This window comes from Triticum aestivum, chromosome 3B (assembly GCF_018294505.1).
Source record: "Triticum aestivum cultivar Chinese Spring chromosome 3B, IWGSC CS RefSeq v2.1, whole genome shotgun sequence".
Lineage (NCBI taxonomy): Eukaryota > Viridiplantae > Streptophyta > Magnoliopsida > Poales > Poaceae > Triticum > Triticum aestivum.
The window spans coordinates 2,378,461-2,393,294 of record NC_057801.1 but is presented as its reverse complement, the minus strand read 5'-3'; the positions used below and the strand labels follow the sequence as shown (position 1 = coordinate 2,393,294).

General features: G+C 49.8%; 1 protein-coding gene across 1 annotated transcript; it reads left to right on the top strand.

The window, feature by feature from the left end:
* Window positions 1-483: 483 nt before the first annotated feature.
* Window positions 484-2,998, top strand: LOC123064209 (transcription factor bHLH168). Its single transcript, XM_044487737.1, has 4 exons — window positions 484-722; window positions 806-973; window positions 1,724-2,116; window positions 2,775-2,998. The coding sequence occupies exons 1-4, from the start codon at window positions 696-698 to the stop codon at window positions 2,838-2,840; spliced, it is 654 nt and encodes a 217-aa protein (XP_044343672.1). The 5' UTR covers window positions 484-695; the 3' UTR covers window positions 2,841-2,998.
* Window positions 2,999-14,834: the final 11,836 nt, after the last annotated feature.

Here is a 14,834-nt window from a genome sequence, read left to right as displayed (position 1 = left end):
CACTTTCGTTGTTTAAATTTATGGTCAAACTTAGATCCCGGAAAACGTGGGCATACTATATTGTGAAACGGAGAGAGTAGATACATGATCCTTTTGGAAAAAAACGAAAGTATCTTGCGCCCACGTACATATGGCAGAAGGCCCACTCCCACTTGCACCCAATCCTGCATGCATGCTGTGCTTGTTGTATATATCGCCCACGGCCGGGAATTATACGCTGGATCCTACTGTACGTGTTTAACCAATAGATCCATGCATGCACACGCTGCTGTCACCTTTGTCACCGGAACACGCGGAGCATATAACAACAACACGCAGCTGCAAATCTCCCTTGAAATTTCTCCATCCCACCAGTGGCGGAGACAGGGGGTGTCAGCGATTTAGGCCTAGTATATGAACAGTGTTTTTGATGGATTGGCCCACCCCAACAAGGTTTAATAATACTCGGCCCTATTTTTCTGGCTCCACCACTGCATCCCACTCCAACCAATAGCATGTGTACGTACTGAAATCCACTACTGTAGCCACGGATATACTACCTCGTATATCTGTACACACATTTTGAACACAATATATACCCTTTTTTCTATGCACCCATTGGCCTAGCATATATTCTCAGATCAGGCCAGCCCTTACCACGCACTCCTTCTTCCTCCTCCATCGCATCCTAATCCTACCTAGCTAGAGCTGCCGCCATGAACCTAGCAGCTGCCTGCACCTCGGTATCTTCTTCTCCATTACGTTTAAATTTCGTTCTAGAGCAATAAGACCGCGGCTGCTGATCGATCTCTCCCTGCTAAGCTAGATGGAGATGAAGGCCAAGCCGGTGAGTGGCGGAAAGAGGACCAGGGCGACTGGCGACACGGCGGCACCGATGGAGAAGAAGAGGTCCGAGAGGCAGAGGAGGCAGCGCATGAAGGCGCTCTGCGACAAGCTCGCGTCCCTCATCCCAAAACAACACTTCCCCCACGCTGTAATGAAAGAACACACTTCTCTTCACATGCTAGCTTGTTCCCTTTTTTCTTATATAGTTGATTGATAGCTAGCTAGTTGTTTCTCTCCAATTCTCCATGCTTATTATCTCATGATCTCGTCCTCTCCAGAAACTATTGAGTTTATATATTGTATTGTGAATATTTAAGTGGAGAATGGTAATTAGGAGTGTTTGCTGGGCATTTATTTTCACATTAGGTACTACTCCCTCCGTCCAAGAGTATATTTTTGGAGCTCATGGCATGTCGAGGCACGGTATAGAAAAACAAGTGCAAAGTAAGAACACATTGCTTTTTTTTCGATTGATCCACACAGCCATATTATTAAGCAAAGAGTACAAACACACTGTCGACTAAAGGATATCCTCAATTTTTTTTTACGCAAGTTTTAAATAGTGGATTATGGCAAATAGCAGAAGAAGTGTTAGCGCGCTAACTAGTGCTATAGCGTGTTAATTGGTGGTAATCGACTTAGCATGATGCCCCTCTAAACGCTATAGCGCCCAGATAACGTGATGTTTGAAAGTATGGGCTTACACAAGATGATATGAATAATACAGTGTCAAATCCAGAAGGTTTGTTTTGTGTAATCACATGCATCACCATAAATAAACTGGGAAAAAATACAACTCGTCCATTATCAAGATTATCAGCCAAGGAAATCATGTCATCAAATAAAAAAAATCACTTCATAATATGTTTATATTATTGTTCCTTTAATGCATATATATGATACATTGAGCCAGCTAGGCAGCCTGGATGTGGCGGCATCATACATCAAGAAGCTCAAGGAACGGGTCGATGATCTACAACACAAGAAGGTCTCTGCACAAGCCATAGCTACGTTACTGGGAGTTAGTGGCATCTCGACGCCCACTATCACTGCTACCACAAGCAGCGGTGCGGGGTCACCAGAAGGAGGAAAAAAATTGGAGGTATCACCACGGGTAGTGGATGTGCGGCAATACGACGATGAAAGCATGGAGGTAAGGCTGATATGCAGCACAGAGAGGCCTATCAAGATCCATGAGGTGATCACCATTCTTGAGGAAGAAGGGGCTGTCATCATTAACGCTAATCACTCTGTTGCTGCCGACAGAATATTCTACACTATACACTCCCGGGTACGTACATACACACGCTGCAAAACATAATGCGCACACGAGTCCTAGGATTAAGGTTTCGACCAATAATTAATTATACCAATAAAATATTGTTCATGAGGCATGAAAATTGTATCATTAAAAGCATTATTTGCTGATTAAAATGATTTTTGTGTCAAAATATTATTTTTCCTTTTTGGAACCTTGAATCGATAGCCTTAATAAAAATATGTGTTCATACTCATCTCACGGGTAATGTTAGTTTCTAAGTAACATTATACTGAATTAGCAACATATGTACAAGTAAAATGCACAAAAGAAAATATAAGAGTGTCCCTGTGCGTATGTGAATCTGCGGAACTATAGATTCCTCTCCAATCATTTTCTTAGGCTATAGAATGATAGAAAGAAAAAGAAGGAGGAAAGCTAGCCCAGAAGTTTGAAAACAACCTTGGATGTACACAACATGACATACACATCTTTACTTATGTCTTCATTTTTTGTCCCTCTCTTATGGCCTGAATGTATGTGCTAAATTTAGTTAGACGCGGCTGGAAAAAAATTGCTTGTGTGATGGAGGATTGGTTAATTTCCATCTAAATATCAAATTATAAAGTTATCCAATTTGCATCAAATTAAGTTAACTGATTTCATAAATTTCTTTCTTGTTATTTTACAGGCTTTCAGCACAAGAATTGGTATAGGTGTTTCAAGAATTTCCGAACGACTGGGAGCATTGGTATGATAGTAAGTCAATTTGTGTAAAAAGTAAATATAAACATCCCAGAAATGGTACATGATGTCTATTCATTAACTAACTACCATTAGGGGTGGAAACACCTTAACTATAACTAGTAAAAGTGTTGAACTCACAACATTATCAATGTATGCAAAAAAAATGTGGACCAATCTTCGATCTATAATCACCCTCTATAATTTCTATAAACAAGTTTTGGGCAATCATAGCTTGTTGTACTACATGTTAAATACTCCCTCCGTCCGGAAATACTTCTCATCAAAATGAATAAAAGGGGATGTATCTAGATGTATTTTAGTTCTAGATACATCCCCATTTGTCCATTTTGATGACAAGTATTTTCGGACGGAGGGAGTATAAAATATATAATCACCTTGTGTAATTTCTATTAACAATAACAACAACCACCACCACCACAACAAGCTGCATTGATATTTGTCGACCAGTGCATCTCCCTCTGCGACTCGAAACAGGTTTACGCCCCGCTTTACATATAAAGCAATAACCGAACCAAGTACACGGCCGAACGATACAAGATGGTGGGTATCTCTCATACAATGTCGATCCCCTGATAAACGTATCAAGCAGAACTGCTACGCTACCAAAAGAAAGCAAAGAGAAGCCGGGTACAAGGCCACACAATGCCCTAAACACCTAAGCTCAATGACAACGCCCACAGGAGGGAAAATGGCGCAAAGCGTCGCCGCCATCGAGTCCAGAAGAGACAAGGGTCTTCACCCAGAATCCTTGCATGAAGAGGAGCACCATGACGACGTCTTCAAGACGAAAGTGACGCCCGCAAGTGTTGCCATCATCGGTGCCAAAGTGCAGAGGTTTCGCTCGGTAGCTCCCCCGTGCCACACGAGGTCTTCAGGACAGGCACAATGAGTTCAGCTCCCCTGGTCCGGATCGGGGTGACGCCGCTACAAAGGACAGGGGGAGCGCCCGAGCCACCCAGCGCTATCCCCATGCCACCCACACGACCAAGAGGGAGAGCCACCGCCACCGACATGGTGCCCAACTGAGGAGCCAACCATGCGGACCGCCATTCGGAGCTGCCGCTCCGACATCCATGTCGTAGCCACCACCATCCGTCCACATCACGGAGCAACAACCATGGAAGGATGAAAGAAAGGGATCTCCTTTCCTTCCTAGCCCGTCTTCAGTTACCAGATCTGGGTCGATGCCCCCACAGTAAGGGGCGTCCACACATGCGTCCCCAGACGGTCCCGATGGACCGGGGGGACACAACCCCGTGACTACCGATGACCACCGCTGAGCCCGCTCACGCGACGCCTCAACCATGGCCAGCGTCGTCGATCTGCCGGACATGATAGCGAAGACCAGACCACCATCACTGACCATTATGCCCATGAAGAGATCACGAAGGTCACCAACGAGCACACCTTGGGCCAAGCCCGACCTCTCCTACCCAAAGCACAAGTTTCGATTGGCCCTGAGCCCAGAACAACTCGCCCAAGCAAAAACCCTAGATCTACACCTACCACATCACACATCCAAGAGAAGGAGGTCCACACCTCCCCGTGCCGCCTGCAGAGTAGCGACAGGTTTCGCATGGAAGCTCCCCCGTGCCATACGAGGTCTTCAGGACAGGCGCAATGAGTTCAGCTCCCCTGGTCCGGATCGGGGCGACGCTGCTGCCAAGGATAGGGAGAGCTCCCGAGCCACCCACCGCTATCCCCATGCCGCCCACTCGACCAAGAGGGAGAGCCACCGCCACCGACATGGTGCCTGATGTCTACTACACAACCTTCTTCTTGTAGACATTGTGGGCCTCCAAGTGCAGAGGTTTGTAGGACAGTAGCAACTTTCCCTCAAGTGGATGACCTAAGGTTTATCAATCCGTGGGAGGCATAGGATGAAGATGGTCCCTCTCAAACAACCCTGCAACAAAATAGCAAAGAGTATCTTGTGTCCCCAGCACACCCAATACAATGGTAAATTTTATAGGTGCACTAGTTCGGCGAAAAGATGGTGATACAAGTGCAATATGGATGGTAGATATAGGTTTTTGTAATTTGAAATTATAAAAACAGCAAGGTAACTAGTAATAAAAGTGAGCAAAAACGGTATTGCAATGCTTCAAAACAAGGCATAGGGTTCATACTTTCACTAGTGCAAGTTCTCTCAACAATGATAACATAAATTAGATCATATAACAATGCCTCAACATGCAACAAAGATTCACTCCAAAGTCACTAATAGCGGTGAGGGAGTTCTGGACTAGGGGGTGTCCGGATAGCCGAACTATCATCATCGGCCGGACTCCAAGACTATGAAGATACAAGATTGAAGACTTCGTCCCGTGTCCGGATGGGACTTTCCTTGGCGTGGAAGGCAAGCTTGGCGATACGGATATGTAGATCTCCTACCATTGTAACCGACTTTGTGTAACCCTAGCCCTCTCCGGTGTCTATATAAACCGGATGGCTTTAGTCCACAGGACGAACAACAATCATACCATAGGCTAGCTTCTAGGGTTTAGCCTCCTTGATCTCGTGGTAGATCCACTCTTGTAACACACATCATCAATATTAATCAAGCAGGACGTAGGGTTTTACCTCCATCAAGAGGGCCCGAACCTGGGTAAAACATCGTGTCCCTTGTCTCCTGTTACCATCCGCCTAGACGCACAGTTCGGGACCCCCTACCCGAGATCCGCCGGTTTTGACACCGACATTGGTGCTTTCATTGAGAGTTCCTCTGTGCCGTCACCATCAGGAAGGATGCCTTTTCCCGTCTTTAAAGACGGCACCGTCGTCAAGGGAGCTTTGGCCGCCGGCCAGACTATCCGGCTAGGCGGTTTTCTTATGACCGCCTGTTCGGCCACCGCTCCGACAATGACCTCTCAGGTCATTAAAAGCGATCTTCACGTCAGCTCGGAATTCGCCGAGCAGCTAGATCCGATTGAGCTCTCCTCCGTAAACGAGCTCTTGGATCGCATCGCCGCCCTGGGAGTCGCTACCGACTACGATCAGATTGGGCTTAAAACCGATCTGAGAGAAATTAACTCTCCCCAGGTTACCCACCACGTTGTTGTGGTAGAGGAACAATGCGGCGACTCTTCTTCTATGTTAAAAACCAACTATGTCCGGATTCCCGATCCCTCCATGCCGGATTCCCGCGGAGGGACGGACGCTAATCAAATACTGAACCTAAAGTCAGGCATCGGACCAGATTTGTTGGAAAGCGTCCAGCAAACCAAGCTTCCGAATCCGGAAGCTTCTTGGCCTTTGAGCCTCAGATCGGGCGGGGTTCCGAACTTGATTCCACCCGCCCACCCAAACATAAGCGATCTATCTCAAATACGGCAAGAGCCCGATGAAACAGTACATCATTACTGGGCCAGATTCCTCCTGGTTATGAACAGGATAAAGGACTGCCGTGAAGAAAGCGCGATTTCAATCTTCTGCAACAATTGCACGGACAAGGGAATCATAAACGCCATCAGTCGTCGCGAAGTTACACGCTTCGTCGACCTAGCGACCATTGTACAAAAATACTGCGCGATGGAGAGTGCCTGGAAAACCGAAACTAGGTTTTGGGACAATCCGGCCCTGAATACAACCCCAGTCCGAAATAAAAGGGTGCGTCATACTCAAGCACCTGGGTTAAAAACCAAAAAGCAAAAAACCCCTAAAGGGTACGGAACCGTACTGGAGGGATGGCTCAACGGACCCTGCAAAATCCACAGTACGGAGGGCGCCACTCCAACACATAGCCTTCGAGCATGTTGGATATTACGGCAGGTGGCCAAAAGTGGCGAAGGCTTTTTAGCCCCGGGCAACCAGCCCAGCAGCACCAGTACGGTATTAACAGTCTTCGAGACTTTCGCATCAAATAACATGCGGAAACGAACAATCCGCAGCCTCGCCGAAGTCTACCAAGTAGCAACAACAAATCCATGGAGTGACACGGCTATCACCTTCAATGCCAGCGACGAACCTAAATTCCGAACAGCTAGAGCACCAGCCGCATTGGTCCTCAGTCCGATAGTGGACGGCTTTCGTCTTACCAAGGTACTCATGGATGGCGGCAGCGGATTAAACCTCATCTACGAAGAAACTCTTCAAAAAATGGAAATTGACTGGAGCCGCATCGAGCGGAGCAGCACAACCTTCAGGGGAATAATCCCTAGTCGAGAAGTACGCTGCACAGGAAAAATCACACTAGATGTAGTGTTCGGCTCGCCGGACAATTACAGGTCCGAAGAGGTCACGTTCCAAGTGGCCCCATTCGGCAGCGGATATCACGCCTTGTTAGGGCGAGAGGCATTCACAATCTTCCAAGCTATACCCCATTACGGGTACATGAAGCTCAAAATGCCCGGACCCAATGGAATAATCACTCTCGCCAGTGATCCAGATACAGCACTCCGCGCTGAAAATAAGACAGCCGCACTGGCCCTAGAGGCATTATCCGAAGCCCTAGCGGCAGAGGAACTAACTGCGCTGCGCTCCACGGTGGATAGGGACGATGTGATACTCGACAAGAGGTCCAAGTCCACCTCTTTCAAACCAGCAGACGAAATAGTCAAATTTCAGGTCCATCCAACGGACCCCACAAAGACGGCATCCATTGGGGCACAATTAAATCCTGATGTAGAAGCCGCACTACGAGAATTCCTCCGGGAAAATTGGGACATTTTTGCCTGGCACCCTTCAGACATGCCAGGAATCCCACGCAGGCTGGCAGAGCACAGCCTAAATATCCTAAAAGGATTCAAGCCAGTCAAACAAGCTCTTCGGCGATTTTCCGAACCCAAAAGACAGGCAATGGGAGAGGAGCTAGCCAAGCTCTTAGAAGCCGGATTCATCAGAGATATCAAACATCCGGACTGGCTAGCCAACCTAGTAATGGTACCAAAAAAGGACAAATCCTGGCGCCTCTGCGTCGATTTCAAAGACCTTAACAAGGCCTGTCCAAAGGACCCTTTCCCTCTCCCTCGCATCGACCAAATCATCGATGCTACCGCAGGGCACGATTCATTGTGCTTCCTCGATGCATACTCCGGATACCATCAAATCAAGATGGCGGAAAAAGACCAGGCCGCAACGGCATTCATTACTCCATATGGGCCATTCTGCTTCAACACAATGCCCTTCGGACTCAAAAACGCCGGCGCAACATATCAGCGCATGATTCAGACATGTCTGGCTACCCAGATAGGCAAAACAGTAGAGGCATACGTAGACGATGTGGTCGTCAAGACCAAACACGTCGAAACTCTAGTAGACGACTTGAGGGTGACATTTGACAACCTCCGAGCATATGACATTAAGCTCAACCCGGAAAAATGTGTCTTCGGAGTACCAGCCGGAAAGCTTTTGGGCTTCATTGTATCCGGTAGAGGAATTGAAGCAAACCCAGCCAAGATCCGAGCTCTGTCACAATTGGATATCCCAAAAGACCTCAAGCAAATACAAAAACTAACTGGGTGCGTAGCGGCTCTAAGCCGCTTCATCTCCCGTTTGGGAGAAAAGGCTCTGCCCCTCTATCGCCTCCTCCGGCGCACCGAACACTTCGAATGGACGGATGCCGCCACGGCCGGACTCGAAGAAATCAAGGCCATACTGGCAACAAATCCGGTCCTGGCCGCGCCCAACCTGGGCGAACCTATGTTATTATATATCGCAGCAACACATCAAGTTGTCAGCGCGGTACGCGTCGTCGAACGAGAAACAGAAGGGCACAGATTCCCTCTTCAAAAACCAGTGTACTACGTATCCACTGTCTTAACTCCATGCAAGTCCCGGTACCCACATTATCAAAAGATAGCGTATGCGGTGTTCATGGCATCCCGGAAGCTGCGACACTACTTTCAAGAGTGTTCCATAACGGTGGCCTCCGAAGTACCTCTCAACGATATTATAAACAATCACGACGCAACGGGCAGGATTGCAAAATGGGCCATTGAGCTCTTACCATTTGACATAACCTACAAACCACGGCGAGCTATAAAATTGCAAGTTCTGGCTGACTTCCTCGCCGAATGGACCGAAGCCGAACTCCCTAAAGAGTACGACGCGTACTCCAATTGGATCATGCATTTCGACGGATCCAAAATGTTGGCTGGCTTGGGGGCTGGCGTCGTCTTGACGTCCCCAACTGGAGACACAGTCCAATACGTACTTCAAATAATGTACATGGACTCCAACAACGCAGTCGAATACGAGGCCCTTCTACACGGCCTCCGGATGGCAATCTCCATGGGCATTCAACACCTAGAGGTGCGCGGGGATTCAAACCTCGCAATATCCCAAGTAAATGGAGACTTTGACGCCAAAGATCCGAAAATGGCAGCTTACCGCAACGCCGTCCTAAAAATGTCAGCTCGGTTCGAAGGACTCGAATTCCACCATGTAGCCCGGGATAATAACCAGGCAGCAGACGTGTTAGCACGCATCGGCGCAAAACGCGACGCCGTCCCTCCAAACATCTTCCTGGAACGGCTCTTTAAGCCATCCGTATTATGGGAAGAGGAGTCCGGAAATAACAATCCGGAGCCAGCTGCAGCACCTAACTCAGACAATTCTGACACAATCGGCGGCTCAGCAATGAAATAACACCTTCAGCCCACGAAATAATGGCAGTAATTGCCCCGTGGACGGAACCATTCCTAGCCTACTTAATTAGGCAGGAACTTCCCGAAGACCAAAATGAGGCCCGCTGCATAGTTCGGCGATCTAAAGCCTACAAGGTCCATGAGGGAGAACTTTATAAGAAAAGCACAACCGGAGTCCTTCAAAGGTGTATCTCCGAAGAGGAAGGGCGTAATCTCCTGGCTGAAATTCACGCCGGACTCGGCGGGCACCACGCTGCAGCCCGGGCCCTTGTAGGCAAGGCCTTCCGTACAGGATTTTATTGGCCAACAGCCCGGGCAGATGCTCAGGACTTAGTCCAACGATGCGTCGGTTGCCAGCTCTTTGCTAATCAGAGCCACATGCCACCCACCGCCCTCAAAACTATACCCATCACCTGGCCGTTCGCGGTCTGGGGGCTTGACATGGTTGGACCCCTTAAAGGGGGAACCCACAAGCACAAATACTTATTGGTCATGGTGGACAAATTCACCAAATGGATTGAAGCCAAGCCGGTTAAAACGGCAGAATCCGGACCTGTGATAGATTTCATATCCGGGGTAGTACACCGTTTTGGCGTCCCCCACAGCATCATCACTGATAACGGCACGAATTTCACGGCCGACGAGGTTAAACTCTGGTGCAAAAATATGGGCATCAAGCTCGACTACGCTTCAGTCTATCACCCCCAAACTAACGGTCAAGTCGAGCGAGCAAATGGTCTAATCATGAGCGGCATCAAACCCAGACTAGTGCGGTCCCTCAAGGAATCTAACACGCACTGGGTAGAGGAGCTCGACTCCGTACTCTGGGGGCTGCGGACCACGCCAAACCGAACTACCGGATTCACACCATTTTTTATGGTGTACGGCGCAGAGGCAGTTCTGCCCTGCGATATAATTCATGACTCACCTCGCGTGCGCATGTACGAAGAAAGAGAAGCCGAGCTGGATCGGCAGGACAGTTTGGACGCCTTAGAGGAGGAGCGGGACGTGGCAAAAGCTCGTTCCGCATTTTATCAACAGCAGGCTCGAAGATATCAAAGCAGAGAAGTACGGGCCAAAGCTTACAATGTTGGCGAACTTGTTCTACGCCTGCCGGACAAGAAAAAGGACAAACTTAAGCCCAAGTGGGAAGGTCCCTTCATCATCGACCAAGTCCTGACCGGCGGAGCATACCGTCTACGTAACGCATCTGACAACCGACTCGAGCCGAACCCATGGAACGCAGCCCGTCTCCGAAGATTCTACGCCTAACGCCGGACTCAGAGTTCGTCTCACTCCTCCGTCCACCTTTTTACATTTTCACTGTCTCTTGTCCCCCTCCTTCTTCCCACTTTTTTTCCAATACCTTTGATAGGCTGATTTGCGCATTGTTCGCACACACTTGATGTGCTCCTAGCACTCATTATACCTGGGGGCTTCTTTAACAGAAGCTTATTTATACGGGCTTCATGCCCAACACATGTGTCATACTTCCGCATGTACCTTTTATTCACCATTATATGCATCGATATGACTTAAGTTTTGGCCAAGCTGGGTTGCCTGGCTCCTGTGCTTACCCCTACGTTCCCGATTGTTCGGCTAGGAGGTAAAGGGAGCACCTCTGCGATTGTTACTGCCGGGTCAGCCGGATGTGTACCTCAGACTGGGTGAAGCCGAAAGCTAGCGTTCTTAAGAGAATATTCGGTCGGTGACTTGAAAGATGATTTATTACTTACTTATTTATTTGCCCCCAGATGCTTTTTCTGCTATTTTCGCAGTCCGGACATGCACTTTAGGGCATGCCTCCCAGGGAAAGGAACCCTTAACGGAACTATTCTCCCTGGAAGATGTTTCTTACTAACCATGTAATATAACATAGCTAGTTGGGCACTTGTCTGATAAAGCAATTATGACCCCGACGCCTTGTCTCCACGCATGCCCCGGTTCTTCTATAACCGTAAGGGTATTCGGACACACTCCGGACTGTTGGGTCCCGAGGTTGAAGCGAAAAGGTCCGCAAAGACAAACGATCTACAATCCGGCTAGAAGGCATTTTACATGTCATTTCAAATTACATCGTCAAACTGACTGATTGTACTCCTCTTCAATCCCATCTAACAGGCTGTCTAATTTACAGTCCTGTTGGGAATATTTCGCGGCCAGTTCTACTTGGCCGTACATCAAGCTCACAGGGATCTCCTTCCCATCAGGCCCCGCAGGTCCGACCTCGGCCATGTGGTTTGGGTCAGCCTTCGGGTACCGCGTCTTCACCATGGCCCAGGCCTCCCTGGCGCCTTGACGGCAGGCCGATATCTTCCACAGACGGAGGCGTCGCCGTGCTCCCTGAAGCTTCTCAGCAAGCCCTCCAAGGCCCTCGGGTAGGGAGACGGAAGGCCATAAAGCCTGAACGACGCCACTCATCGCCTGCCGAACACGTTCGAGCAGTTGCACCAGCTCGGGAAGTTGGTCACCCGTTGAACCAGGCATTTCCTCCGCAGGGCGACCTGTGAGCACACCTAAAGACACATTTCTGTCAATCGACTTCCTCGCCGAATTCTTCTTTTCAAAGGAATTTGCTCAAGCACTTACTATAAATGCCGCGACGAAGCCGCTGATTCTCCTTCACGGAGCCAGACAGCTGGGCCCGAACACCTTTCAGCTCTTCTCCTAGCTGGGTGTGGGCATCTTGGAGCTTGTTTCTCTCCTGCTGCACCTTCATAAGCACCCTCTCGCCGGCCTTTAGCTGACGCAGTAGCTGTTGCTTGTCCGGATCTAGTCCGGCGCCCTCTGCAATATTATTGTCAGATTTACGCACACGCCGCACTTTGTTAACTACTTATCTTTTCGAAGTACGTATTACCAGCGGGGGTCTCTGTGGCTCCCCCTGTGGTGGCTAGTGCGGCCTCAAGTTGGGCCTTGCACTCTTGGAGCTCCTGGGACAGGTGGGTATTCTTCTCCGTAAGATCCTGCATAATAAATGATCCTTAAATCAGTTATTTTAACTATTTTAAGTCTCGGGGGCTACTAGCATATATAACTATTAAAATTACTTACCCGTATGTCCTTCACATACTGCTCCGTGGCTCTGGTTAAACCATCTTGAGCAGCACGGAGGTGCGCGTTTCCCGCATCAAAGGCATTCAACGCCTCCGGGGAGAAACACGCGTCACGAAGAACTGTCCGGCGACGCCTGTGATTCATGGCGCTCTCCACCTCAGACCGGGTGGCGGACAGCCTGTCGGCATCCTCCGTCGGAGGAGCATCCGGCTCTTGCCTTGTGTTCGCCTCCACTTCCGGACCACGCGATGGAGCATGGCTGGCGGAGGCTTGATTGGCAACCTCTCCGGACACTGTCCGGCGAGCGCTCTTTCTCCTGGAAAAAGTTATGAGCATTAATATACCTCCTAGGGATCCTTCCCTTAAAAACAACGGTGCGCCGTACCGTTGCGGCGACGTTTCGATTCGCGTCGCACTCCTCTTCCGCCTGCTGGGCCGAACTGACCCTTGCTGGTCAGCCGCCGCAGGTTCGGCTTCCCGCCTTAAAGGCACCTCCTGCGATGCACCATCAGTATAGGATGGTCAGAATTGAGCACGGATCAAATGATGGTGTCAAGACCTCGGTCGTAGTCACCTGGGAGGCCGGAAACAAACCGGGGTAGTCAGCCGTAATGGCGACTAGGGCATTGTCCATGCTAAGTTGGTGGAACACCCCGTCAATCAGCTCCACCTTTATGTCCGGATCCTCTTCGGAGGTCGGATCAAGGGATCGTTCCGGATCCTCGGGCTGTGGAGTTAGGCTTCGTATGCCCTCCACGTCCCGGCGCAGCTCCTGCGTCGAAATCACAAAGTAAAATACTTGACTTTGGAAGTATGGATCGGGTAGATAAACGTCCGCTTACCCAGCTCCGAGGGTTATTCATGGAGAATCCGTTCAATGGATTCGTGCGGAGAAAGTCCTCCTCCTCCCCCTTGTACAAGCCGGACAGGATCTTTGCCAGATCGGCTGCCGAGCTCGGCCCTCTGCGGCCATGACGGGTGGCGTCGTCTTCCCCGTTGAAATCCCACATAGGGTGGCCCCTATATTGGAGTGGCTGCACCCCTCGCATAATGCACGTGGCCATGATTCCAATCATGGTCAATCCGGAGTGGGCCAGTAACCTAATCCGGCCCATCAGATAATGGACGCTCCCATCATCCTCCCGTTGAGGGCTCCGCGGGCGCCAACTCAGGCGTTTCTTCAAGGGAGCATTGCTGAACTCCGGGAGGCCGATCCGAACTGGATCCGGCAGAGGGGCGTCCTCCATGTAGAACCATTCCGAAGGCCAGTCTTCGGACGCCTTCTTCGGGGTGCCGGATAGATATCCGGTCCCAGCGATGCGCCATATTTCGGCTCCGCCCACTTGATATATCGACCCCTCATAAGAACGGGGTACGAGGCAAAACAATCTCTTCCACAGTGCAAAATGGGGCTCGATGCCCAGGAACAGCTCGCAAAGAGCTACAAAGCCCGCGATGTGCAAAATGGAGGCAGGTGTGAGGTGGTGAAGCTGGAGTCCGTAGAACTCCAGGAGCCCCCGGAGAAACGGATGTATGGGAAATCCGAGTCCCCTTATTAGATAAGGGACGAAGCATACCCGCTCTCCTTTGGAAGGGTTGGGGACGCTCTCCGCCTGCTTTCCACCCTTGAAGGTGGCCAGTCCGGCTCGAACCGGAACCATGAAAGCTGGGGGAAGATATCCCTCGGTTTGGAGCGCCACTAGCTCGCTGTGTGGAACTGAGCATCTCCCCCAATCTCCTGGCTTAGGGCTGGGAGCGCGAGAGGAGGAGCCGCGTCGACTATCCATGATGGAATGGATTTTTGTCAGAGGCGCTTCGATGAGAACTTGCGGAATGGAGGATGGTGTGAGCTGGATCTAGATCCTCGCCTCTCTTATAGGCGGCTCGTTCGCACGGCTAGGGGGTAAAATGTAAAAATACCCTAGCTTTTCGCATTCATACGACACGTGGAAGAAGGCCATTATTGGGCGTAGAAGCCAAGGAGCGCAACATTTATAAGGAAGCCAGACACTATTCGACAGGAACATGAAGTTTGAAGGAGAACCCGCCTTGCAACGCCGAAGACAATATACGCGCCGGACTCGTCGTCGCTGAAGCCCGGTTCGGGGGCTACTGAGGGAGTCCCGGACTAGGGGGTGTCCGGATAGCCGAACTATCATCATCGGCCGGACTCCAAGACTATGAAGATACAAGATTGAAGACTTCGTCCCGTGTCCGGATGGGACTTTCCTTGGCGTGGAAGGCAAGCTTGGCGATACGGATATGTAGATCTCCTACCATTGTAACCGACTTTGTGTAACCCTAGCCCTCTCCGATGTCTATATAAACCGGATGGCTTT

Coding starts and splice junctions, on each gene's coding strand:
- LOC123064209 (XM_044487737.1), top strand. CDS start 696: ATGAACCTAGCAGCTGCCTGCACCTCG. Junction 974..1,723: donor AACAACACTTCCCCCACGCT/GTAATGAAAGAA, acceptor ATGCATATATAT/GATACATTGAGCCAGCTAGG. Junction 2,117..2,774: donor TCTACACTATACACTCCCGG/GTACGTACATAC, acceptor GTTATTTTACAG/GCTTTCAGCACAAGAATTGG.